We start from the raw sequence: 22,718 nt of genomic DNA, 5'->3' as shown, positions 1-22,718 counted from the left end.
CATACCCAAGATTTGAAAGTTGGACCAAAATCTTATTTGCCTTCTATTCAGTATCCACTGAAGGAAATCTGTTCACCTCTTACTGGATTGAGATCAAAACATAATGATACAATTATTAATGAAAATTGTCATTATTCACATCTGACAGTGGTCATTATTAATTTATAGTCTTGGATAGTGACGTTTTCACATACTTTTTGTGGGGCCTGAGAGCACATCAGACATACCAAATTGCATTTTGAAAACGAGGAATGTCCTGATATCAAATGATTTTGATTTTTTGGAATTCGCGATATAATACACATTTTATGGCAAATGGCAGATTAAAAATTGATATTATTGAAATTTAACAGTCCTTAAATTTTATATATCTTTATGTAGCTGGGATGAAAAACCGTCCATGTCTCTATGGGAAAAAATGTATATATCTTCAATATGAGAGATCAAAATTTTCAATTGATGGTCGGCTTTTCATCCCAGCTACATACATTTTAAGTACATATCATTAGGTTTATAAAGTTTACTTCGAAGATGGTTAAGAAATATCAAATTTTAATAATTTGCCATAAAATTTATATTATAGCGCAAACTTCAAAAAAAAGAAGAAGAAAAAAAAGAAAGATTGGATATCATAAAGACATTCCTCGTATTTAGAATGCAATTCGATGTCTGATGTGGTCTCAGGTCACAAAAAATACTGTGCAAACGTTGCTATCCGATACCTTACTGTCAAATTGAAATATGAATATTTCAATATTTTTCTGACCAACAAGGTCCTATAATGACCTACAATTGCAAGTAGTCCTTTCAGTAGTAAAGTTAGATTCAAAATTTCCTGATTGGCCGGTTTAGCAACAGATGTAAACCCTTGGTCTTCCACTTCTTGGTCACAGAAAAAAATTGAACTTGTCATGTTTCAACATGGGATTAAGAAAACAATGACCACTGATGTGAATAATGACAATATTTTGACCTCCAAAAAGAATAGTCCAATGAGAGCCGAAAACCTTTGCTTCCATGGATACTAAATACAAGGCAATAGGATTTTGCTGCAACTTTTAAATCTTAGGTTACTTTTCAAATATACGGTGTGACATCGATATTGGGACCACTGCAACAAAATGAGGTGTCATAATGCGCACAAACAAATCTGCTTCCAATGCGTTTACACATTTGGCATACGAGAACCCATTTTGGAATAGTGGTCATTCATAAAGGGGGTGGGGTAGTTACTTTTTTGATGTGTTCATTAAAGAGCAAGCTCCACCAGAACAGTTCTCCTATGGGGTGAACCAAACCTGTCTGGTTATCAAATTAATCAGTGGCAATATCTATGAATTTGACAGGTGCTAATTGATATTTTAATGTTAATGCAATTTGCATCAATTAGCACCTGTCATATTCAGAGATAACCTTATCACTGATTAATTTGATAACCAGGCAGGTTTGGTTTCCCCAGAAGAACTTCTCTGTCCTTATTTTTGTCCGTACGCGTTGTTACTATATCCTTGCATCTGCATACCATCTGGTGCTTGAGGAGGTGGCGCATGTATGACTGCTGTCTGATTGGAAGGTCGTGGCCTTTTTTTGCAAATTAAATGATAACACAAACAACAACAGCATACACATATCAATATGCCAACAACAACAATACCGATGATAATTGCTATAAATATACCGATTCCCCATCTAATAATTCCACTTAGCCACTTATCTGTAACAAAATGAAACATATTCAAATTAGTTTCTTCTGCGTAATTAGACTGGAAAAACGAAACCAAATAATCAACAAGTTGTTTCCCGTACCCGATGCACCATATTTTTTTGGAGCAATAGTACATTTATCAGGCAAAATTATTATTATTTAGTCGGGCCAAGTACAATGTGAATATTAATAAAATATCACATGTGAATAAATATTGGTTTTGGATGGAGATCCGTGATACGGAAAAACTACATTGTGAACAAAATTGCCAAATGTATAAGATCGTTATAGTAAAGAGCGCATTGGTTTGGGATTTTCTTTTGCTACATTAGTGGAACCAATGTTTTTTTATTAAACATGAAACGATAAAAATGTGATTGGTTCCATTTGCTTCAACAGGTACCGCGTACGGGTACACTCATAGAAATGACTTATTCGCCTTGTTGGCGCAATTCAAAAGGAGTAAGTTTGGACAACTCAAAAATAGTGTAAAAGTTGCCAAAACAAATTCATTTTAGTTATCCGAACTTAAAAAACTCAAAAAGTTCTGTCAACTAATCAACTTTGTTGGCATTACTTAAAAAGTTGATGTAACTCGTTGCGTCAACTTTTTAAGTAATGCCAACTTCTGAATTCAAGTTCAGGGAACTTAGAAAAATAAACAAGGTTCAAAGAACCAATTAGTTGAGTTATTGTAACTCAACATGTAAGTTGATGTAACTCGTTCATATTAAGGTGGTACGAAAGGCAAAATCAAGTTGCTCTGATTGAGATTAAAATAGACTTGTTGCAGAGAGATATGCAAAATAATCTTAATTCTAAAATTTGAGCCAAATCGGACAAACGGTTTTTGAGATATTGCTGTTGAAAGATTCTTTGTATTCTATTGTTTTTGCCAATATATTGATGAAGTTAATGAAGAAAATTGGCAAAATGTGCTCATGAATATTCATTGTTTGCCAATATTATACCAATATCTTATGAATAAACCTTCATACTACTTTTATTTTATATGATTTTGACATGAAACTTTGCCTGTGTTTCTATGGCCTAAAACATTACCATGTGATTTTCCCGCCCATCTAATTTGCATATTTGCATAATTAATTAGCATTATACTTAAGGCTAATTAATTATGCAAATATGCAAATTAAATTTCCTCATTAACTTCATCAATATATTGGCAAAAACAATAGAATACAAAGAAACTAAAAACATGCATATCTTGACAACCGTATGTCCGATTTCCTTCAAACAAAAACTATTTTGCTCAGTGTATTTAGCTTAACTTATTCAATCTATTCAAATGGTTCTAAATTCAGTTTCTGTTTTCCAGAAACATCGTTTCGAACCCCCCGTACTTATTGTTTTGAGTTATTCCAATTTGGTACTTTGTTACTTAATTCACGTAATTGGATCATTTTCTGCACAATTAGCAGTATTCAAATATTTATTTTTGTAATCAGTGCAAAATTTTGTATACTATAGCACACCTCTAGAAAATTATGCTAACCTAGGCTAGTTTCATTTTCTGAGTTGTAACAACTCAATAAAGTAAGTGCAAATGAGTGCGACCAACATAATGATATCGAGTCAGCGTTACTCAAAATTGTACGCGTTCGGAAAGTTGACGCAACGACTTACATCAACTTACTGAGTAATGCCAACGAACAATTTCTATGAGTGTACCTTTAGCCATGTTCAGACGGGTTAAACTAAACATTTAAGGTGTCGTCGAGGATCCAACACCCTAAGTGCATCCACACGGTCCGAACCCCTCGAAATACCCCTTGAATTTTCCGACAGCTCGAATTTTTGGCCTCTGTCTGGACACGACTTGTGTCTATTTGGAGAATTTCTTGGGTAGACTATAAAAATTATGCACTCATGAGTCAAAATACAGTACATGTATAAAAACCAATCGCAGATACCGTTGTGCTTTATTCTAGCGAAGCAGAAGTTTTGACTCAATCTCCTTCCAAAGCCAAAAACAAAAACAAAAAAAAAACCAGGACAAATACTGCGGTTATACAGTTGGCAATTTTGTTCACAATGTCGTTTTTCCATGTCACGGAACTCACGGTAATAAAAGTGAGAAAAAAAAAATAGTAAGGCACTAGTTTAGTTGGGGGGGGGAGTTGGGGCGTGCCCACCTGGTCCAACAGTAAATCCGGCCCTGGCAGGCAGAATAAATCTAAGAGGCAGTCGGTATCTTTTCGACTTACCCAATGCTTCCAGGTCACTGCCATCTCCGCAGTTGTCAAACAGGTCCAATGTCTCAGCGAGCTTTTCGTCTATGCATCGGCCATTTTTGCATTGAAACTCGTCGGTGTCACAAGTAGCTGTAAATAGTATTTAAAAGGATGAATATGTATGACAAAATATATTATCATGGATGGAGAATAGCATACTTACATAGGCTATTTAAATTGCGTTTAATTGCTATATTTTCTAATTGCATTTCTAGTGTAGCTTTGTAATTAATCCTATGTCACGTAGAGCTTAAAGGTCATGTTAACCCTATTTTTGCTTACAAACTCCAAACAAGATATTTTTCAGCCCTAAATATTTCAATATTTCAATGGGGTCAATAGTTTACATTGATCAGTATTGATACCACATTTTGATGGAGGAAAAAGTGCGGATGAGGTTGTTTATCGAACCATTTTTTGTTTATATGATAAAGCCCTTAATGTACGATCTTTTTAAATATTTAGATTTTTCTTTTTTTCTTCCAAAATGATAATATGCAATTATTATGAAAGTTCCCAATACATTTGAACGCAAAAAACATCATAAACTTCACCTATATCACTCGAAATATCTCGCACTTTTTGGATTAGGACGCCGAGTGCGGCCTCAGAGTTAGTCTCCTACGCAGCCAGTTTGGTTATGCTCCCTGCACATGTGTGGAGGAAGCGTAACCAAACTGGCTTCGTAGGAGATTAAGATTTGTGATCGTTCCGAACTTCCGACATAGTTATTATCATAATCTGAAATATTATGATAATCTGTCGGACCAACAGAAAATCATCCCGTTTTACTACAAATAGGGAGAATTTGACAGTTTGCGTCATAGATGTAAGTTGGAACATGTGTAAGTATTACAAATAATGCCAAAAATCGGTTTTGAAAAAAAAAAAAGGTATATTCTGAAAAAAAGATCGAAGGCCTACATTAAGGCTTTAACTGTAAAATTTCATCACCTTCTGTGCTGAAAGATGTATACGCAAACTTAAAGTTGTTCGAGTTATCCACAGCATCAGTTGTCAGACGCAGGGTAAGGGAATTATTCGTAGATACTATATTTGGGTATTCGCCAAAGGTTCCACATTGCTTGTTGAGATTCAGCTGCGTCACATTAATCCCGACGCCGTCGTAGATCTGCAAACTGTCGGCGCAGCTTCCAATTGAATCATTCAACTTTTCCACGTTAAATTTGCTCCAGGTTAGCAGTATTTGTCGATCAGCAGACGTTTGAAGTGTAACTGTGCAAGTTAGATTACTGGTGTAAGAGTTATAATGAGACCACGCATCATACCCGGAATACATAACATCGCCACTTTCGCCGATGTCGATTGTCTTGCCACACCACGTCTCGAAGTATTCTAAAAGAAAGTATAAAACATTTACAGCGACGAATTCATAATTAATAGTCATGTGTATAAGTTAATAATCATATTATATGCCTATAGTTTGATTCATGCTTTCAGGTTTTGTGTGGCAATTGCTCAAAATGAATTTAATTGAATACCTGAGTGGAAGAAGGGCCCAACTCCAATTTTTTACAAAAATGAGTTAGACTCCGCATTTTATTGCCAGCAGACTGTTCTTCCTTGTGTGTGAAAGATGAGCCAAAATCCAGTCTCTAAAATCTCCCAGCAAACACAAAAACGTTTTAAAAACGTTTTAAATAAGTTATATTTTGGCTTTTGGTTTAGGTAAAAACGTTTTAATAACATTAAAATGTCGGGTTATATAAAGGTCATGATAACGTTTTAAAACGTTTTGTAGGAAAACACACTACTACAATATTTTTTAAATGTTTTCAAAAATTGTTATTTTAAACTATTTTTGCAAACATTTTTGGTCAAATATTTTGTCAATACTTAAATAACATTATGTTAAAATATTTGAACCCAGCAAACACAGAAACGTTCTTAAAATGTTCTTTTCAAAACCTTTTAATAACATTTAAATGTCGGGTTATATAAAGGTCATGAAAACGTTTTTAAAACGTTATTGCAAATATTTTGGGCAAACATTTTTCGCAAAATATTTTTTCAACCCCAAAATAACATTCTGTTTGGAATGTTTTGTATCAATTCTGTTTGGAATGTTATTAAAACGTTTTTATACCCTTTATATAACCCGACATTTAAACGTTTTCTGTAAAACATTTTTGTTTGCTGAGCAGTAGATTATCAAAAAATGTTTTTTAAGGTAAAGAAAACGTTTTATACTCTTAATATACCCTTTATATAACCCGACATTTAAACGTTTTCTGACAACCTTTATAACCTTTTGCGAATGATGTCGAAAACGATTTTCATGGAAGAAAGGCCCAACTCCATGGAGTTGGGCCCTTCTTAAAGATGAATTTTGTTCATCCATGAAATCTGCTTTTCACTACAATAAACGTTCTTTCTAACATATTACATGAGTTCTACTTGTGCATAATGGTGATTACCTAATTTCTGTAGCTATTTATAACACGGAACTGGCACTTGCAGTATATTAGTGGAAGAAGGGCACAACTCCAGCTCGTATTAAGACCTGTACCGTTGCCATGGAAACATATATAATTTCGAATGTGTGTAATATTGTATGTTCATGTATTAAAGGTCCCCTGAAGACGGAAACATTCTGTCTATAAAACTTTTCCAAATATTAAGTTCTTTCTTAATATCTCAAAAACAGTTTTGATGGAGTTTAGCCCTTCTTCCACTCAGGTATTCAATTTTAATTTTAGCTTATAAAATACCATTGTGTACTGTATGTAATATGTTCCTGCTTCAAAGTTGTAATTTAATTGGCAAATGTTAAGTATTAAATAACCAATCCCCCAATAATAGCAATTATTCAAAAAACGGGCTATTGTATTACAAAATGCGCAGAAATAAATTCTGCTTCCAACGCATTTTACAGATTTGTAATACAATCGCCCGTTGTTGAGTATTATTTAAAGGGGGGTAGTTACTTTTTTTGAGATGTTTATTACACACCGGCGTGTCCATGATCTTTTCCTGTGGGGGCTCAGGGGCTTTCAGAGTTATACGGGGGGCTTAATGGCTAAAATCGCCAAAAAACGGCTGATTTTACATGATTTTTAACAAAATGCGAGGGGCTTCATCACCTAAAGCCCCCCCGGACACGCCACTGTTACAAATCTGTAAAATGCGTTGGAAGCAGAATTTATATATGCGCATTTTGACATCTCATTTGATACGATAGCCTAGAAAACAATAAAACAAAAAACAAATACAAAATACTCAGATATCCTTACACATATTTAATTCCTTCCATTATACTGATTACAAATCAATAGATTTTACTGCAACTTTCAAATCTTGGGTTACATTGATTTAAATGTATGCTGTAACGTCAATATTCAGACAATTTGCCACAAATGAGGCGTCAAAATGCGCAGAAATAAATTCGGTTTCCAACACATTTGTCAGATTTGTAATACAATAGCCCGTTTTTGAATAATGGCCATTATTTAAGGGGGTTAGTTACAATTTTGAGATGTTTACATCACTTTCAAATAGAAACGGTTGAAAATAATTTGCTGGGTGGACATTGTTGGGCAAGTTGAATTTACTGGGTGAGCAAAATAATTTACCCAAATGTCCACCCAGTTTCCTGTTATTTACCTGTCTGGTATAGTATTTTGACAATACATTGCAATGGGTTTATAATATAGCCTCAACCTGTATATGCAAATCAGTTTCTGCAAAGACAACCCTCAGGGGCGTAGCCAGCTTTCTTGGTCAGGGGGGGGGGCAAAATAAAATTTTGGGGGCACAGACGAAAAAAAAAAAATGCAGTTGCATCATACAATACATAGAGACATAAAGGGCCTTATTGAGATGATGTGCGCGCGTAGCGCGAAAAAAATGGTATTTTACACTATTTTCGCCCATTATCCGGCTAAATAAGGGCTTTATTGGTACAATGTGCGCGCGTAGCGCCGAAAAAATTTGTATTTTACATTATTTTGGCCCTGAATTTAGCTAGAAAAGGGACTCCTTGCCCTTTTCTTTTCCTTTGCCCTCCTGATTTTCTCTTTCATTTTTTTTTTGTCAGAGGGCACTTTTTCTTTCATTTTTTTTTGTCAGGGGGGCACTCTGCCCCCCTGCCCCCCCGCTGGCTACGCTACTGACAACCCTGTAATTGCCCAATTAAATATGCGAAACTTGGAAATATACAAAATTGGTGCAATATTATTGCTGTAACCATGGTAACGTGAATTCAAAATACCAAACAGTCTGTACTAGCACAAGCTACTACATGCTGGGCTGATGACCATTTGCAGTCTTTATCAAAATGGTTGTTGCGTTGTATTGAAACCTAGTATTTTAATTTTAGCCGCGCCCAGCCACGTATAGTACCATTTAATCCATTTTGTGTTTTAATAAAATAACCACCAAACCATTATCATCACTTACCTGAACCATAACTACGTCTTACAATCGTCAATAAGAAGATGACACCGAGCGTTGACAAAGAAACCATTGTTAACCAAGATGAGCAGCTATGAGCAACCTTGACATCGGAAGCTTGATTTTGATTTAATATTGCCGGCATAAATTATGGTTCGCGCGTGAGAGCATATAAATAGCGTCACAATTCACAAATAGATTACATTACTTGTGCACCGGCGCGCTTTATTTGTATAAAACCTCCTTTTTCTTCCAATTATGTACAGTACAGGGTGGTCCAAAAAGAACTTTACCCAATTTCATTTGAAAAGTTAATTTCTCGGAGTTTCGAGCAGCTATTCCCAATATTATTTCGTATTACAAATATATATATTTCTAAGAATTTGTGGTGAAACAATGAAAGAAATAGAAGCTAAATTAACAAAATGGCGGTAGTTTTACGTCATAGGGTCGAAATCACTTTGTCCACATGTAATTTCCCCGGTAATTTTAATTAGATGTTTCCGATTACCAAGAGTATTGCGTTAGGCATGCATTGGTAAACACCCTCGGCTGTCCATTCAAAATTTTACATGCATGAATGAATTACAATCTAAGATCTTAATCTTCACTAGTAATGTTAGATGAGACAATGTACCCGAAATTAACATAAACATTATTAATTAATAATTATGTAACAATTACGCAAATAGCTACATACAATGGCCGGGTGGCTGATGGTCTTGGCGTTCCGTCCAAATTCAAGAGCAATGGATCCCTTCATTTACAAAGCAATATATCAAAATATAAACATCTCAAAAAAAATTAACTACCCCCCTTAAATAATGGCTATTATTCAAATACGGACTATTGTATTACAAATTTGTAAAATGCGTTGGAAGCAGAATTTATTTCTGCACATTTTGACTTCTCATTTGATACGATAGCCCAGAAAACAATAAAACGCCGGCCAATTTAATGTAGTGAGGTCCAGATTTGAAAGTTGCACTTACAACAATACAAAAACACCCGGATATCATTACACAGATTTCCTTCCACTATACTGAATACAAATCAATATAATTTACTGCAACTTTCAAATCTTCGGTTACATTGATTTAAATGTACGATGTGACGTCAATATTTAGACAATTGCTACAAATGAGGTGTCAAAATGCGCAGAAATAAATTCTGCTTCCAACGCATTTTACAGATTGGTAACACAATCTCCCGTTTTTGAATAATGGCCATTATTTAAGGGGCGGGGTTAGCTACTTTTGTAGAGATGTTTATTTAACATATGAAGAGCTCTGTTGCAAAAGCACTTACGTCCACTTTTGGCTGAAATTGAGTTATTGACATGACATTATAGTGTGACCAAAAATACACATTTTGGTGGTTGTTTGACCTACATACCACTTTCCCTTCCGGAAATATCGTATATTTCCGTTTGGGAAATCTTAGGGAATTTCCGGAAATCTAAACTTAAAATGAACATAAAATTTTAGGAAAATAATATCTTGATGTATAATACTAGCCTTGAATGTTCTTTAATCATTAAAACCAAAAGGAACTATTTTGGGGTCACTATGTTTGAAAAAAAAAAATCATTGTAATTAACGAAAGCTGTAGCTTCGGAAATGCTCAAAAACGTAATTTTCCCGCATTTAATTAAAAATTCATAATTAAAAAAGTAAATGAGATAATTCAATTTTTCTTTATGATTTTGAAATCATTAGTCAAGTTATATAAAGTAGAGCAAACAAATGGGCTCAAATTTGATTGCAAAAGTGGTTTCTAGAAAAGGGGTAAATTTATTTTGTTGCAAAAGCCCTTACATCCACAAAAGGTGCGATATTAAAGAAATAATAAAATAAATAGGAAGGCTTAAAAATTGTACCAAAACTATTCTTTTAGTTTCTATTCATCAACACTTTATCCAAACCCAAATTGAATCAAATCGAACAAGTAATACTTGCACAATTAAAAAAAAGGCTGTTTTTCTCAAAAAGTCAAAAGTGGATGTAAGGGGTTTTGAAACAATGCTCTTCATCATATTAAGAGTTTGTTTCCAAAAGGCGCTAAATCCAATAGCTGCCTTGTGTCACATTTTTATGGTATATTTTAACATTTTTAAAGTTTCAATGACATTTAACAATTGGAATGGATATGTTTGTAACTCTAGCTTATTTTCTAACTATTTTCAAAATCATTTTGTCCCCTAAAAATTCTCCAATGCAAAGTTTTAAAATGGCTGCCATTGGATTTAGCTCCTTTTGGAACAAAAATAATTATTTTCTTTATTTATTGTTTTCGTCTTCGCACGTGGGAGGTTAAAGAAATTTGCAATTATTTTTTAAAGATATCCAAAGAATTGTTATAACTATTCTAGTGCTCCAGTGTTATTAGATTGGCAAGGTTACTGCTACTCTTAGGAATATCTACAATTGAATTTGACATAAAGCAGCCTTTGGATTTAGCGGCTTTTGGAAACAAACTCTTCAATTATGCACAACACATAACTGTGAGGTCCAGTAAATGTATGAATTATTATTGTGGAATCAAATAATCGGTCAAATATTAATATATAGAGATTAAATGTATATACAATGGTCAAACTAATATTATTAATAAATGAGATCTTAACCCTTGAATTATGGAAACTTTTGGGCCTTATAACTGCTAAAATGTTGGTCGAAAGTATATAAAAGTACACATATATAGAATGGCAAAGACTTTACGAATTCATCAGTGAGGTCAAATGGGGACAAAAAGTTTTGTTGATCCAATTATTTTTAGGAAACAACAAACAAATTCTTCAGTAAAATAAAATAAATATTAATTTTAAAAACTGGATATGAATATGTAGGAAAAAAAACCCATTTTACTCAAAGTCCCATTCAGTGATTTGCTCCTTTGTTATGAGGCCCAAAGATTTCCATAATTCCAGGGTTAAGACCAACCTTAAGGCGACAATACAAAGTATCTTACACGATAAAATTACTATAGAACCATATAATAAATAGCTTATAACATGAAAAATACAAAAATACACGTAGCAGATACAGGCTGTATCAATATGATTGGTAACCATCAATTTTGACGTTTATTGAAACGTCCGCCTTTTCCAAATGCAAAATTGGATACTCATGTAATGTCCAGAACGTATGGTTTATGGCTTGTTTTACAATTAATCTAGTGTCAATTTTGATGTGTTATTCTCTACCATTATCAATGATAACTGATGGGTACCAATCATTTTGATACAGCTTGTATAAACTTGATAAATTAAAACTTTTTTATGAGAATGTTTGAGACATCTTCTTCTCTTCAAATTCATTTCAGTGACGTAGCCGGGGAAGGGACGGGCAATGAAGAAGCTTCCCTCTCAATGACATCCTGCTCCCACGTATATTTTAAATTTGTAGGCATTGTTGGCCCTTTTCATTAAAATTCCCACTTGAAGCCACTTTGCGCCCACCTTGAAAACCACCTTCCCCTCACTTTCCCCTCGAGAAACATCCTGGCTACGTCACTGATTCATGTTTTTGTTAACTATCATCATTTCAGTTCAATATTATATCATTTTACATGGAAAATCATTTCAGTTCAGTTTATCATTTCAGTTCAGTTTATCATTTCAGTTCAGTTTATCATTTCAGTTCAATTCAGATATTTCTGTTTTTTTTCTCATCTTCATTCAAAACCAAGTTTATTAAAAAAGGAAGCTCCACCAGAGCAGTTCTTCTGGGGTGAACCAAACCTGCCTGGTTATCAAATTATTCAGTGTGAAGGTAATCTCTGAATTTGACAGGTGCTAAATGAGGCAATAACATTAAAACATTAATTCGCATCCGTCAAATCCAGATACAGGGTGTCCCAAAAAAAAGAGGCCCCACATTGCACCCTCTTTTTCTCCTATTTCTGAAAAGTTGATCAAATATATTTTGGTATATAAAGAAACCTTAAATCGTTAGCTTTAATAAACCAAAACAATTATTTCAATCGGCTCATAACTTTTGAAGATATGTCCTTTTAAAGAAATGTATCCGTTTTTCACTCTGTCCACGGAGGAGGTTTGGCTACTTCAAAGATTGAAAAGTGCATAAACCATGCATGAATATAAAACATTCCTCGATGATAACTTTATAAAATAACAACTGTATTTTAGGGAATGGGCTTTACAGGTGGGCTTATGGGTTATGGAATTGGTTAAGTGTCATTAATTTGGGCGAAATTGATGTGGGATGGGACTTCTTTTGCTATACTTGCAATTACTTATGTTTTTCTCGTTTCTTGCTTTCATTTTATTGACAACATAAGTCATTTCTCTTTTTGGAATAAAAGGTAGCCCTGAAAAGGGCTGTTTAGTTTGTCTTTGGTTCTTTTGAAGTGAGATTACTGTGCTGCTCTGCCCTCTACCTGGTTGCCTCCATGACGAATACAGGTTTCAGCCCTAGTTCTCATTGCATTAATTGCGTTGCGTACCATCCTTGTGCGCCGGATATTTGCGAATGCAGCAGAAACACGGGATTGCAAAGATGTTTGAAGCTAGCTGGTGATCCTCGCTTATAGTGAATGCTTTCCCAAGCCTAATGCTATTATCTATCCATGTCATTAACCGTGTGTTTCGTTTAAATCTTTGATGTAGCCAAACCTCATCCGTGGACAGAGTGAAAAACGGGTACATTTCTTAAAGAGGGCATATCTTCAAAAATTGTCAGCCGATTGAAAGAATGGTTTTGGTTTATTAAAGCTAACAATTTAAGGTTTCTTTACATACCAAAATATATGTGACCCCTCGGCACAACTGAGCCCTGAAGTCGCCAATCATCATTTTTGAGATATTCAACCAAAATATTCTGCTTGAAATTAGCTTTAAAATGATGTATATCATGTCTATAGTACTTGACATTTAAGAAGTGAAAAATCAATAAAACAGTCAATAAATCCTTTGTTTCCTATTGTTTATTGTTAAGTTCGATGGGGCATATCTCAATAGTGGCACTGGCGACATCCGGGCTCAGTTGTGCCGAGGGGTCACATATTTGATCAACTTTTCAGAAATTGGAGAAAAAGAGGGCGCAATGTGGGGCCTCTTTTTTGGGACACCCTGTATAACCTTGTCACTGATTAATTTGATAATCAGGCAGCTTTGGTTCTCCCCAGAAGAACTGCTCTGGTGGGGCTTCCTCTTTAATATAAAATATATATTACTGTCCTTATTTTTGTCCGTACCCGTTGTTACTGTATCCTTGCATCTGCATACCATCTGGGGCATGTGGAGGTGGCGCATGTACGACTGTTGTCTGATTGGAAGACTGTTGCCTTTTGCAAATTAGATGATAACACAAACAACCACAGCATACACATATCAATATACCACCAATAGCAATAGCGACGATGATTGCTATAAATATACCGAGTCCCCATCTAAAAAGTCCACCTAGCCACTCATCTGAAACAAAATAAGACGGGCTCAAATTATTTTCTTCTGCGTACTGCGTATCAAACTGGAAAAACGAAACCAATAGACTACCAATGAACAACAAATTGTTTCCCGTAGCGTATTTTGGGAGCAATAGTACGTTTATTTGAAAATCAAGTAAAAATTGTTACAGGCAAAATTATTATTAGTCAGTCCAAGTACGCTGTGATTCAAAAAAATCGTGCAAAAAGTTTGTTAAAAGCAAAATTGTGCTTGATTTGGTTTCTTTCGGGTGTCAAGTGCCGAGTCATTAAGATTATTTATTTATTTATTATTATTATTATTATTATTATTATTATTATTATTATTATTATTGTTATTATTATTATTATTATTATTATTATTATTATCATTATTATTATTATTATTATTATTATAATTATTATTATTATTGTTTAAGGCTTTGTTTATTGCATGCATGTGAATTAATTGTTTTTTGAACATCATTTTGAACAAAATTGCCAAATGTTACACACTGGCCTGAATATCTTGAAGTATTATCCCTTGGCACAGACCATGAATGCTTACTTGTTACAATTTGATGTTACAATTTCGGTCGATTCACGATACATACAATGCGCCACCAGCGGTTTCTGGGGAGAGGCCAAAATACCCAGTGCATCATGTGAAAATGTCGACACCCATAGCCCGCGTAATACGAATACAACACAGGAACACCATATTATTTCGTGTTGAAATGTCAATCTAACCGAATGCACGCTAAAACAGCAATTTACAATTAATATAGTAGATCCATTTTCTATCTATTGATCAGACGGAATCCTCCGTGAGCGTGAAATCCAATGGTGGCTTACAAACGCGATGTCGACCATGGAGGGCAAAATTTGGACTTGCAACCGTAGAATGAGTATCAATGAGTGACTGAAGTTAAATGCTTTATTGTCCATTGGTTTGTCTTACACGAATAAGAGAAGTTGTATCATGGATTCCTCATATGGGAGACGGAAAAATAAACAGCCAAGATTGAAGATGACGCAGTGTTTAACTTTAATAGATAATAATAATAAACTATACGGTAATTAATACCTGTGATATCTGATCGAGACAAATTAAGAACTCTTGGCTAAAACGATCTACTCAGTTTTTAATAGAAACCTGTCAAAATATTAGGAAACTATTGGGATGAACACATTTCTCTTCAAAACGAATCGGTCAAATTTGACAAGAATCTATTCATGCTATAATTATTGACAAGATCACCGTTTTAAATGACAAGGCAATCTTATCAAATCATATCTACTTGAATAGTTTTTTGTCATTTTTGATGATAATATGCGAGTCATTTTGAAGAGAAATCTGTTATACACCATCTGATAGTTTCCTTTATAAATTTGCTCACTTCGCTTATTTCTTTTTTAATAAAAGTTTTTTTTATCTTGGGGCCCGGGCCCGTCTAGCACTGTAATAAATTCGGCCCGGGCAGGCAGAATAAATCTTGAGGCAGTCGGTATCTTTTCGACTTACCCAATGCTTCTTGATCACTGCCATCTCCGCAGTTGTCAAAGAAGTCGAATGTGTCAGCGAGTTTTTCGTCTATGCATCGGCCATTTTTGCATCGAAACTCGTCGGTGTCACAAGTAGCTGCAAATAGTATTTAAAAAGATGAATATGGATGACAAAATATACCATTATGGATGGAGAATATAATTATTAGCATAGTTACATTTTTAAATATCATAATTATTGCGTGCTATATTTTTCATTTCTAAATTGTGAAGTTTTGTAATTACGTCACGCGGCGCCTTTAAGAGCTTGGTCGCGACCATTCGTATTGAAGATATACACGGAGTTTAAAAAAGGTTTAGGTGTTTTGGGAAACATCATGTATATCTTCAAAACGAAAGGTCAACATTTTCATAATTATGATGGTCGATTTTTCATCCCAGCTGCATACACTTTAAGTACATATCATTAGATTTATAAAGTTTCCTGCTAGGACTGTTAATGTCAAAATTTTTAATTTTTAATTATTTGCCATTTAATTGACATTATATTGCAAATTTCAACAAATCAAAATTATTTGATATCAGAAGGACATTTCTCTATGCAATCTTAATTGTGTTCACCATTTACATCTCCAGAAATGTAATTATGTTCCTGCCATTTGAAAATAAACCAGTAGACGACAAAATATCAAAATTGATGCTTCAATTACGTTGTTCCAAATGAATGCCTAAATTTGACCTCAACAAGTTGACCTATAAACTGACAGATGATGACCTACAGCCTTAGAAATCTCTTTTCCAAACAACACATGATAAAAGCTACATAGTATGAAATGTTTTACCATGCAAACTGTGGAAGAGTTATTTTAGCATGCATAAGCTCAGAATACGCTAGCGAAGTTACGTAATTAATCAGATTAATTATCATAGCAATAGGTGAAAACAATATTGAACATATCGCGCTGCACTACAAGCAGGTTACACTCATCACCTGTGTATTTCTGCAATCATAGATTGAATACAATACTGGTCTTTTTCAAAGATACTAATCTTACAGGTGCAAGTGATCAGCATGATATGGTTCAGTGCAGAGGTACCGCGTGAACGTATCAGTGCAGCGCGGTATATTCAAAAACTTTGTTTTCACCTATTGATATGGTAGTTCATCCGATAAAGCTTTTATAACAAAAGATAATTTATTCTATTCAAGTACTGTACTTGAATAGAATTAATTATCTTTTGATATGAGACACACATCTGAGTTACCAAGTTACAGTAAACAAAAAATATACAGGACAACAATCTGAGACGAACCTTCTCAGACAAAAATGATATACTAAGATGTTATAAAAGCACTTTGTAGGTATTTTCCATGAGGTGATGAACATTTTCTTGTACTTCATAAATTTGCAAGAAAAAAGAAGAATAGAGGTATTTGTGAAAATCACACATTCCGTTAGCTTAACCCCTTGAGCACTACCTGCCAATCTAACATTACCTCTGCTTGGTCAATTACATGATATCTTTACTTAAATCACCAATCAGAATGGAGCTTTGCAAATAATTCACCCAATTTTTATGCGTGGTGAAATTATTCTAACAATGTTGCAGATTGGGCCAATTGATAATGAAAACTTCTTTTTGGCCAATCGGCAGGTAGTTCTCATGGGGTTTTAACATATTAACAATTAACTATAAAATTTCATCACCTTCTGTGCTGAAAGATGTATACGCAAACACGAAGTCGTTCGAATTATCCTCAGCATCCGTTGTCAGGCGCAGGGTAAGGGAATTTTCCGTAGATACTATTTCTGGGTATTCGCCAAAGGTTCCACATTGGTCATTGAGATTTTTCAGCCTTGCCACATCTGATGTCCCAACGCCATCGTAGATTTGCAAACGGTCGACGCAGCTTCCAAATACATCATTCAACTTTTCCACGTTAAATGTGGTCCATGTTAGTAGTATTTGTCGATCAGCAGACGTTTGTAGTGTAACTGTGCAAGTTAGATTACTACTGTAATGTTGATTATACCACACATCCCCGGAGTACATAACATCGCCACTTTCGCCGATGTCAAATATCTTGTCACAAAAAGTCTCGAAATATTCTAAAAGAATGTATAAAAACATGTATAAGTTGAACTGTTATCATTGATAATGAGTCTGACACATCAAAATTTAAAATAAGATCCAAATAATTTGTAGATTAATTGTATAACAAGTCATAAACTAAACATTCTGGACATGTTGAGAGTATCCAACGTTGCATTTGGAAGAAGCAGGTTTAAAAAAATCATAATTGATAGGTACCAATCATTTTGATACAGCCCGGATTTCAACATTATGATTTCACACCACCAACCATGACCAAATAAAAGTCATATAGAGATATGTGCTAAATCTGCCTGAAAGTTTTTTCTTCACAGGAGAAAATCATTTCTTAGCAACAGCTATGGTTGAAATCAGTCCTTGCCTGATCCCTCTGGCTGGGACAAAATATTTACCATCATTATTACCATTAATTTACTTGCAAAACCATACCAGCGTTTCTATATTAGAAAACAGAAGAAGAAAGCTGCTTAAAATCATTAAAAAGTACTCGATCTCTCCCATCTGTGGTACACTTGCAGACTTTAACATTACTAGTCATGGCCAATCCAAATATCGATAATTTCACAAAACAGTTTTTTCTCAGACAAGATTCTCGAAAATGTTCCCCCAAAACGGGCTTTTTAAATTTGATCGGTACTGTATTTGGTTCTTCCCCATGGCAACATTATTTCTTTAATCGATTTGTAGTACAATACAAAAAAGGAGAAAACAATCACTCGGCGTGGTTTTATACGGAGCGAACATTTGAAAAAAACTGCATGGAACGTGTTTTTGATCTTGTGAACATGGTGCGTAAAAATGATTTAAACGAAGGATTTTCAAACGGATTCTAAATTTTTTTATAAACACACAAAAATAATGTAAAGATACATCCATGCACCAACATTTGACTCACTGCGATATTTGATTGCTGAAAAAACGCGGTTTTAGAGAACAACTTTATACGTCTTTTATACGTTTTTTATACGTTTCTTCGTGTAACCTTAAGTCTTTGGTTTACGATCTGTAATCCAAAAACAAGACAAACAAAGACAAAAAAATGGGCCTTTTCGTACATTTTTGTAATATGCTGCAATTCCTTTCATGGTAAGATGTATTTACATTTAATTGTGATTTACATAATAGCAACGCATGCAGCTGTCAACAATTCTGACACTACCTTTCAGCATGAAGGTAGTGCTTTCAGGTACTAGTGTTTTGATAGGCATATCGATTAAAATGTGCACGTGTTTGTGTCTGACCAGTCTTTTTATATACTTGCCAGCAGAGTTTCGATTGACATAGGTGCATTACATTCGATACAATTTAATACAGATAATAATTCCGATATTATTTTTTGTCTGATCTACTCAAGCAAAGTTTTGCAGGTGAAAATTTTCATATGCGAATAAAACTTTAGGCTGTTTGACCAGTCTTTTTATATACCTGCCAGCAGAGTTTCAATTGACATTGGTGCATATATTCGATACAATTAAATACAAATAATAATTCCGATATTTTTTGTCTGATCTACTCATACAAAGTTTTGCAGATGAAAATTTTCATATGCTCATAAAACTATAGGCTATTGTTTGGAGTGGGTCCATTACAAATTCCAGACAAGATTTAGTAAATCGACATCACGAAGGAGGACTGTTGGTATGATTTATAGAAATGTCGTCCAAATGTTTCGCAATTCTGAATGTCTTTCGAAAGTTGCAAAGCTCATTTTTTAACGGAATTACAAATTACTGTATTATACTAAACATCTAAAAAAAAAGTAACTAACCCCCCTTAAATAACAGTGAATAATGACCATTATTCAAAAACGTGCGATTGTGTTACAAATCTGTAAAATGCGTTGGACGCAGAATCTACCTCATTTGTAGCAATTGACTAAATATTGGCGTACATTTAAATCAATGTAACCCAAGATTTGAAAGTTGTAGTAAATTCTATTGATTTGTATTCAGTATAAATAATGGAAGGAAACATGTGTAATGATATCCGAGTGTTTTTGTATTGTATGTAAGTGCAACTTTCAAATCTGGACCTCACTACATTAATTTGACCGGTGTATATTGTTTTCTGGGCTATCGTATCAAATGAGGTGTCAAAATACGCAGAAATAAATTCTGCTTCCAACGCATTTAAAGGAGTATTTCGTGATCCTAGCAGCCTCTTTTTATGACATTTTTCAGTAGATATTCATGAAAAAAGCTTATTCCCAAAATTTCAGTGGATTCCGATTTTGCGTTTGTGAGTTATGCATGATTATATGTATCGCACTGCTCCATAGACAATGTGTTGTAATTTCGTTCTGGTGCACCAGAACGAAATTCAAATTTCACGATATTTTTGCGAAACGAATTAATTTGCAAGAAATATTTGGTACATAAACATTAAGTAGCCAAAGGTTTCCAGTGGTATAAAAATCTCAACTTTTTTAAAGAAAAGTGTGGGGATGCGGCTGTGGATCACGAAATGCCCTTTTAACAGATTTGTAATACAATAGCCCGTTTCGAATAATGGCCATTATTAAAGGGGGGTTATTTACTTTTTTTTTAGATGTTTTATGTCATTTGTTTGTATGCTGCATGTCTGGTTATGTTAAAATTGTATAGATCCTGAACAGGATTTGTGGTAAAATGTAAATGTCTTATATTAAAATATGGCATCGCATGAATTTTGTAGTTCCTATAAAATGTAATGTATATCTCACGTTTAAAATACAATGAACATATATGATTTCGTTCCATATTTTAAAATTTCAGAACTATGCAATAATTAGAAAACTGAACACAATACAATAATTCGTTGACAAAGAGTAGAGATTTATATTTTCATCGTTCATTTATTTCATTTCAATCATTTCAAGTTTATTAATATATTTTCATCGTTCAAGCTGCTGTTTATTTATTCAATATTTCATTGAATTTCATCTGCTAATATTTATGGTAATATGTATCTGGTAATATTATGCGCAATACAATATTTTTTCTGATCACACTAATTCTTCAATGGGCTGTTCCACTTAAAATACATACACCCCTATGGAAGACACGACCTTAATCTTCCACACAGGGAGTGTGTATTTCAAATGGAGTCACCCATTCGAGTAACTCCATTTGAAATTCACACTCCCTGTGTGCATGGTGTGGAAGATTATTGTAATACGGGGTGTATGGATTTCAACTGGAATAGCCCAATATGTAACAGGTGGCCACCATTGATTTATTGGTGGAATATTATATGCATCACATTTTTGCTCAATTGATTTGTAATGAACAATTCTGGCCAATGAAATAGGCTGTTCCTTGTCGCTTCAAAAATAACGACCCAGTTGATTGGTTGAAATCAATTAATGTTCTTCGTCACCAGCTTTATGTTTGTATGATAAAATTGGTATCCAGAATATATTATGTTAACGTATTGTGCGTAGAAAAATACAAAATACGTTTGATAAAATATTGATAAAGGCGACATGTGTTTTGTTGTTGTATAGTGTGTAGAATTGAGATTTGGTCAAACACATAGCGCTACTGGAGGACTAGGGCTATGGTTATTGTTAGTGGTCCCTGATTTGAGCATTATGTACTGATGACGATATTTCAATTTTGCTGTATAATAGGCCTATATGTGATTGTACTTCAATCGACGCGTTTATGCCATGGACGATCAGTTACTATTTAAGACTAGTCCTACTAGACGGACTATCCTGCTTGAGTCCTGTTGAGTCCTACTGGAAGGGCTATTTAAGACTAACCTCACAGCGTAGCCTAAAGATAATTTATACAAACAAAAAAAGTTGTACAGCAGATTTCAAATCAGGAATGTATTTTTACACTAAGAATTAAATTATCTGATTTCATTTAACCACTTATATATTGTTGCTGAATGATCTCGAAAAATCAATTATTTCAAATAAGACTTCTGCATTGTTTCGAGGATTTGAAATAATCGTTGCAAGAAGGTGACATGCCGAATTTGTCATAGGTTTGAGGTGGTAATAGAAAAAAAATCACGAATTGAGTGCCCGCTCAAGAAAAGAATACGCTGTGCCGTTTCGTAATACGTGGTTCGTATGCAAATATTAATCGGTAAAAAATCACGTGTCGTTTATAGGTTGGTTTTGTTTGTTCTTATGTTTTTTATGATAATTTTTCATTCTTTCCATTAAGAAGCAATCACATGAATTTTGAGAAAGGGTTTTACCACAAGTCTCCACACACATAAATAACAGCCAGTGAAACGAATTCACTGATCATCCAGGATTTGAACCTGGGACCTTCGGATCACCGGACCGATGCTCTACCAATTGAGCTAATGAGTCAGATGGAGCAGTGATGTTATTATCTACGATTGGCCTTCAGTTCAATCACATGAATTGTTAATGACAACAATCCATGCAAACAAAATTGAAGTCACACTGGTTTTGATTACAGAATTCAACGTGACGTATTAAAACTTCTTTTCGACACAAAATTATGAGAACAGCCTCCTGTTTTATTTAAGTGGTGATTTGAGTTTTGATTTATTTCTTTGGAAATGGTTCCACAAGACACCGCATTGTTACGATTGGTTTAGTATACTATGACTATTGTTTTGCAGTGATGACCATAATGGCTGTTGCCTTGTATTGAAACCTAGTAACCAGCCGCGCCCAACCACGTAGAACCACTCAGCCCATATTTTATGTTTTTAATCAAAATAACCACCACCAACACCATCATCATCACTTACCTGAACCATAACTACGTCTTAAAATCGTCAATACCACGACGACACCAAGCGTTGCCAAAGAAACCATCGTTAACCAAGATGAGCGACCTTTTTTACATCCTGAAAATTGGAAGTTGGGTTCTGATTCTGTTTATTATTGCCGGTATAATTATGGTTCACGCGTGAGAGCACTCCGTCAGTTGTTGCATGCAGTTCGATATCATTATGACGTACATGTAGGATTTATTGATACAAAATTATATAAACGAGGCGTTAAATATATATGATTGTTATTCTATGGCGTCGATAAATAACACATAAGTTCAGAATTTCGAAACAAAATTGCAACGAAGAATTTTGATACGTCAAGATATTTCGATAATGATTATAGTCTTGTCGGTGGGTTTGTCGGCTCTCCGTATCAGCGATAATTCATACTTACTCAGTAAATCGGATCGATTCATTTCAGAATGCAATTTTTAAATATTCAAATTCGTTTCAAACTCAGGTCACCCATGCAGCGTTCCATAAGTCGTTGGAAGGTGGCTGGCGCATTCGTGAGTCCAAATGGCATCCTGTTGCACTCATAGAAGCTAAGA

General features: G+C 34.4%; 2 protein-coding genes across 2 annotated transcripts; both read right to left on the bottom strand.

Moving 5' to 3' along the window:
- Positions 1–1,457: 1,457 nt before the first annotated feature.
- On the bottom strand, positions 1,458–8,443 carry LOC140172589 (enteropeptidase-like). The gene is made up of 4 exons (XM_072195729.1): positions 8,377–8,443; positions 4,912–5,313; positions 3,931–4,047; positions 1,458–1,714 (listed from the first exon to the last, which is right to left on the bottom strand). Exons 1-4 carry the CDS (start codon positions 8,441–8,443, stop codon positions 1,476–1,478), a joined length of 825 nt encoding a protein of 274 aa, XP_072051830.1. The 3' UTR covers positions 1,458–1,475.
- Positions 8,444–10,898: 2,455 nt separating this feature from the next.
- On the bottom strand, positions 10,899–22,489 carry LOC140135907 (enteropeptidase-like). Its single transcript, XM_072157575.1, has 4 exons — positions 22,141–22,489; positions 17,013–17,414; positions 15,323–15,439; positions 10,899–13,807 (listed from the first exon to the last, which is right to left on the bottom strand). The coding sequence occupies exons 1-4, from the start codon at positions 22,205–22,207 to the stop codon at positions 13,572–13,574; spliced, it is 822 nt and encodes a 273-aa protein (XP_072013676.1). The 5' UTR covers positions 22,208–22,489; the 3' UTR covers positions 10,899–13,571.
- Between the last annotated feature and the right edge of the window lie 229 nt (positions 22,490–22,718).

This window comes from Amphiura filiformis, chromosome 16 (genome assembly GCF_039555335.1).
Source record: "Amphiura filiformis chromosome 16, Afil_fr2py, whole genome shotgun sequence".
Classification (NCBI taxonomy): Eukaryota; Metazoa; Echinodermata; class Ophiuroidea; order Amphilepidida; family Amphiuridae; genus Amphiura; species Amphiura filiformis.
This window is presented reverse-complemented; position numbering and strand designations above follow the sequence as displayed.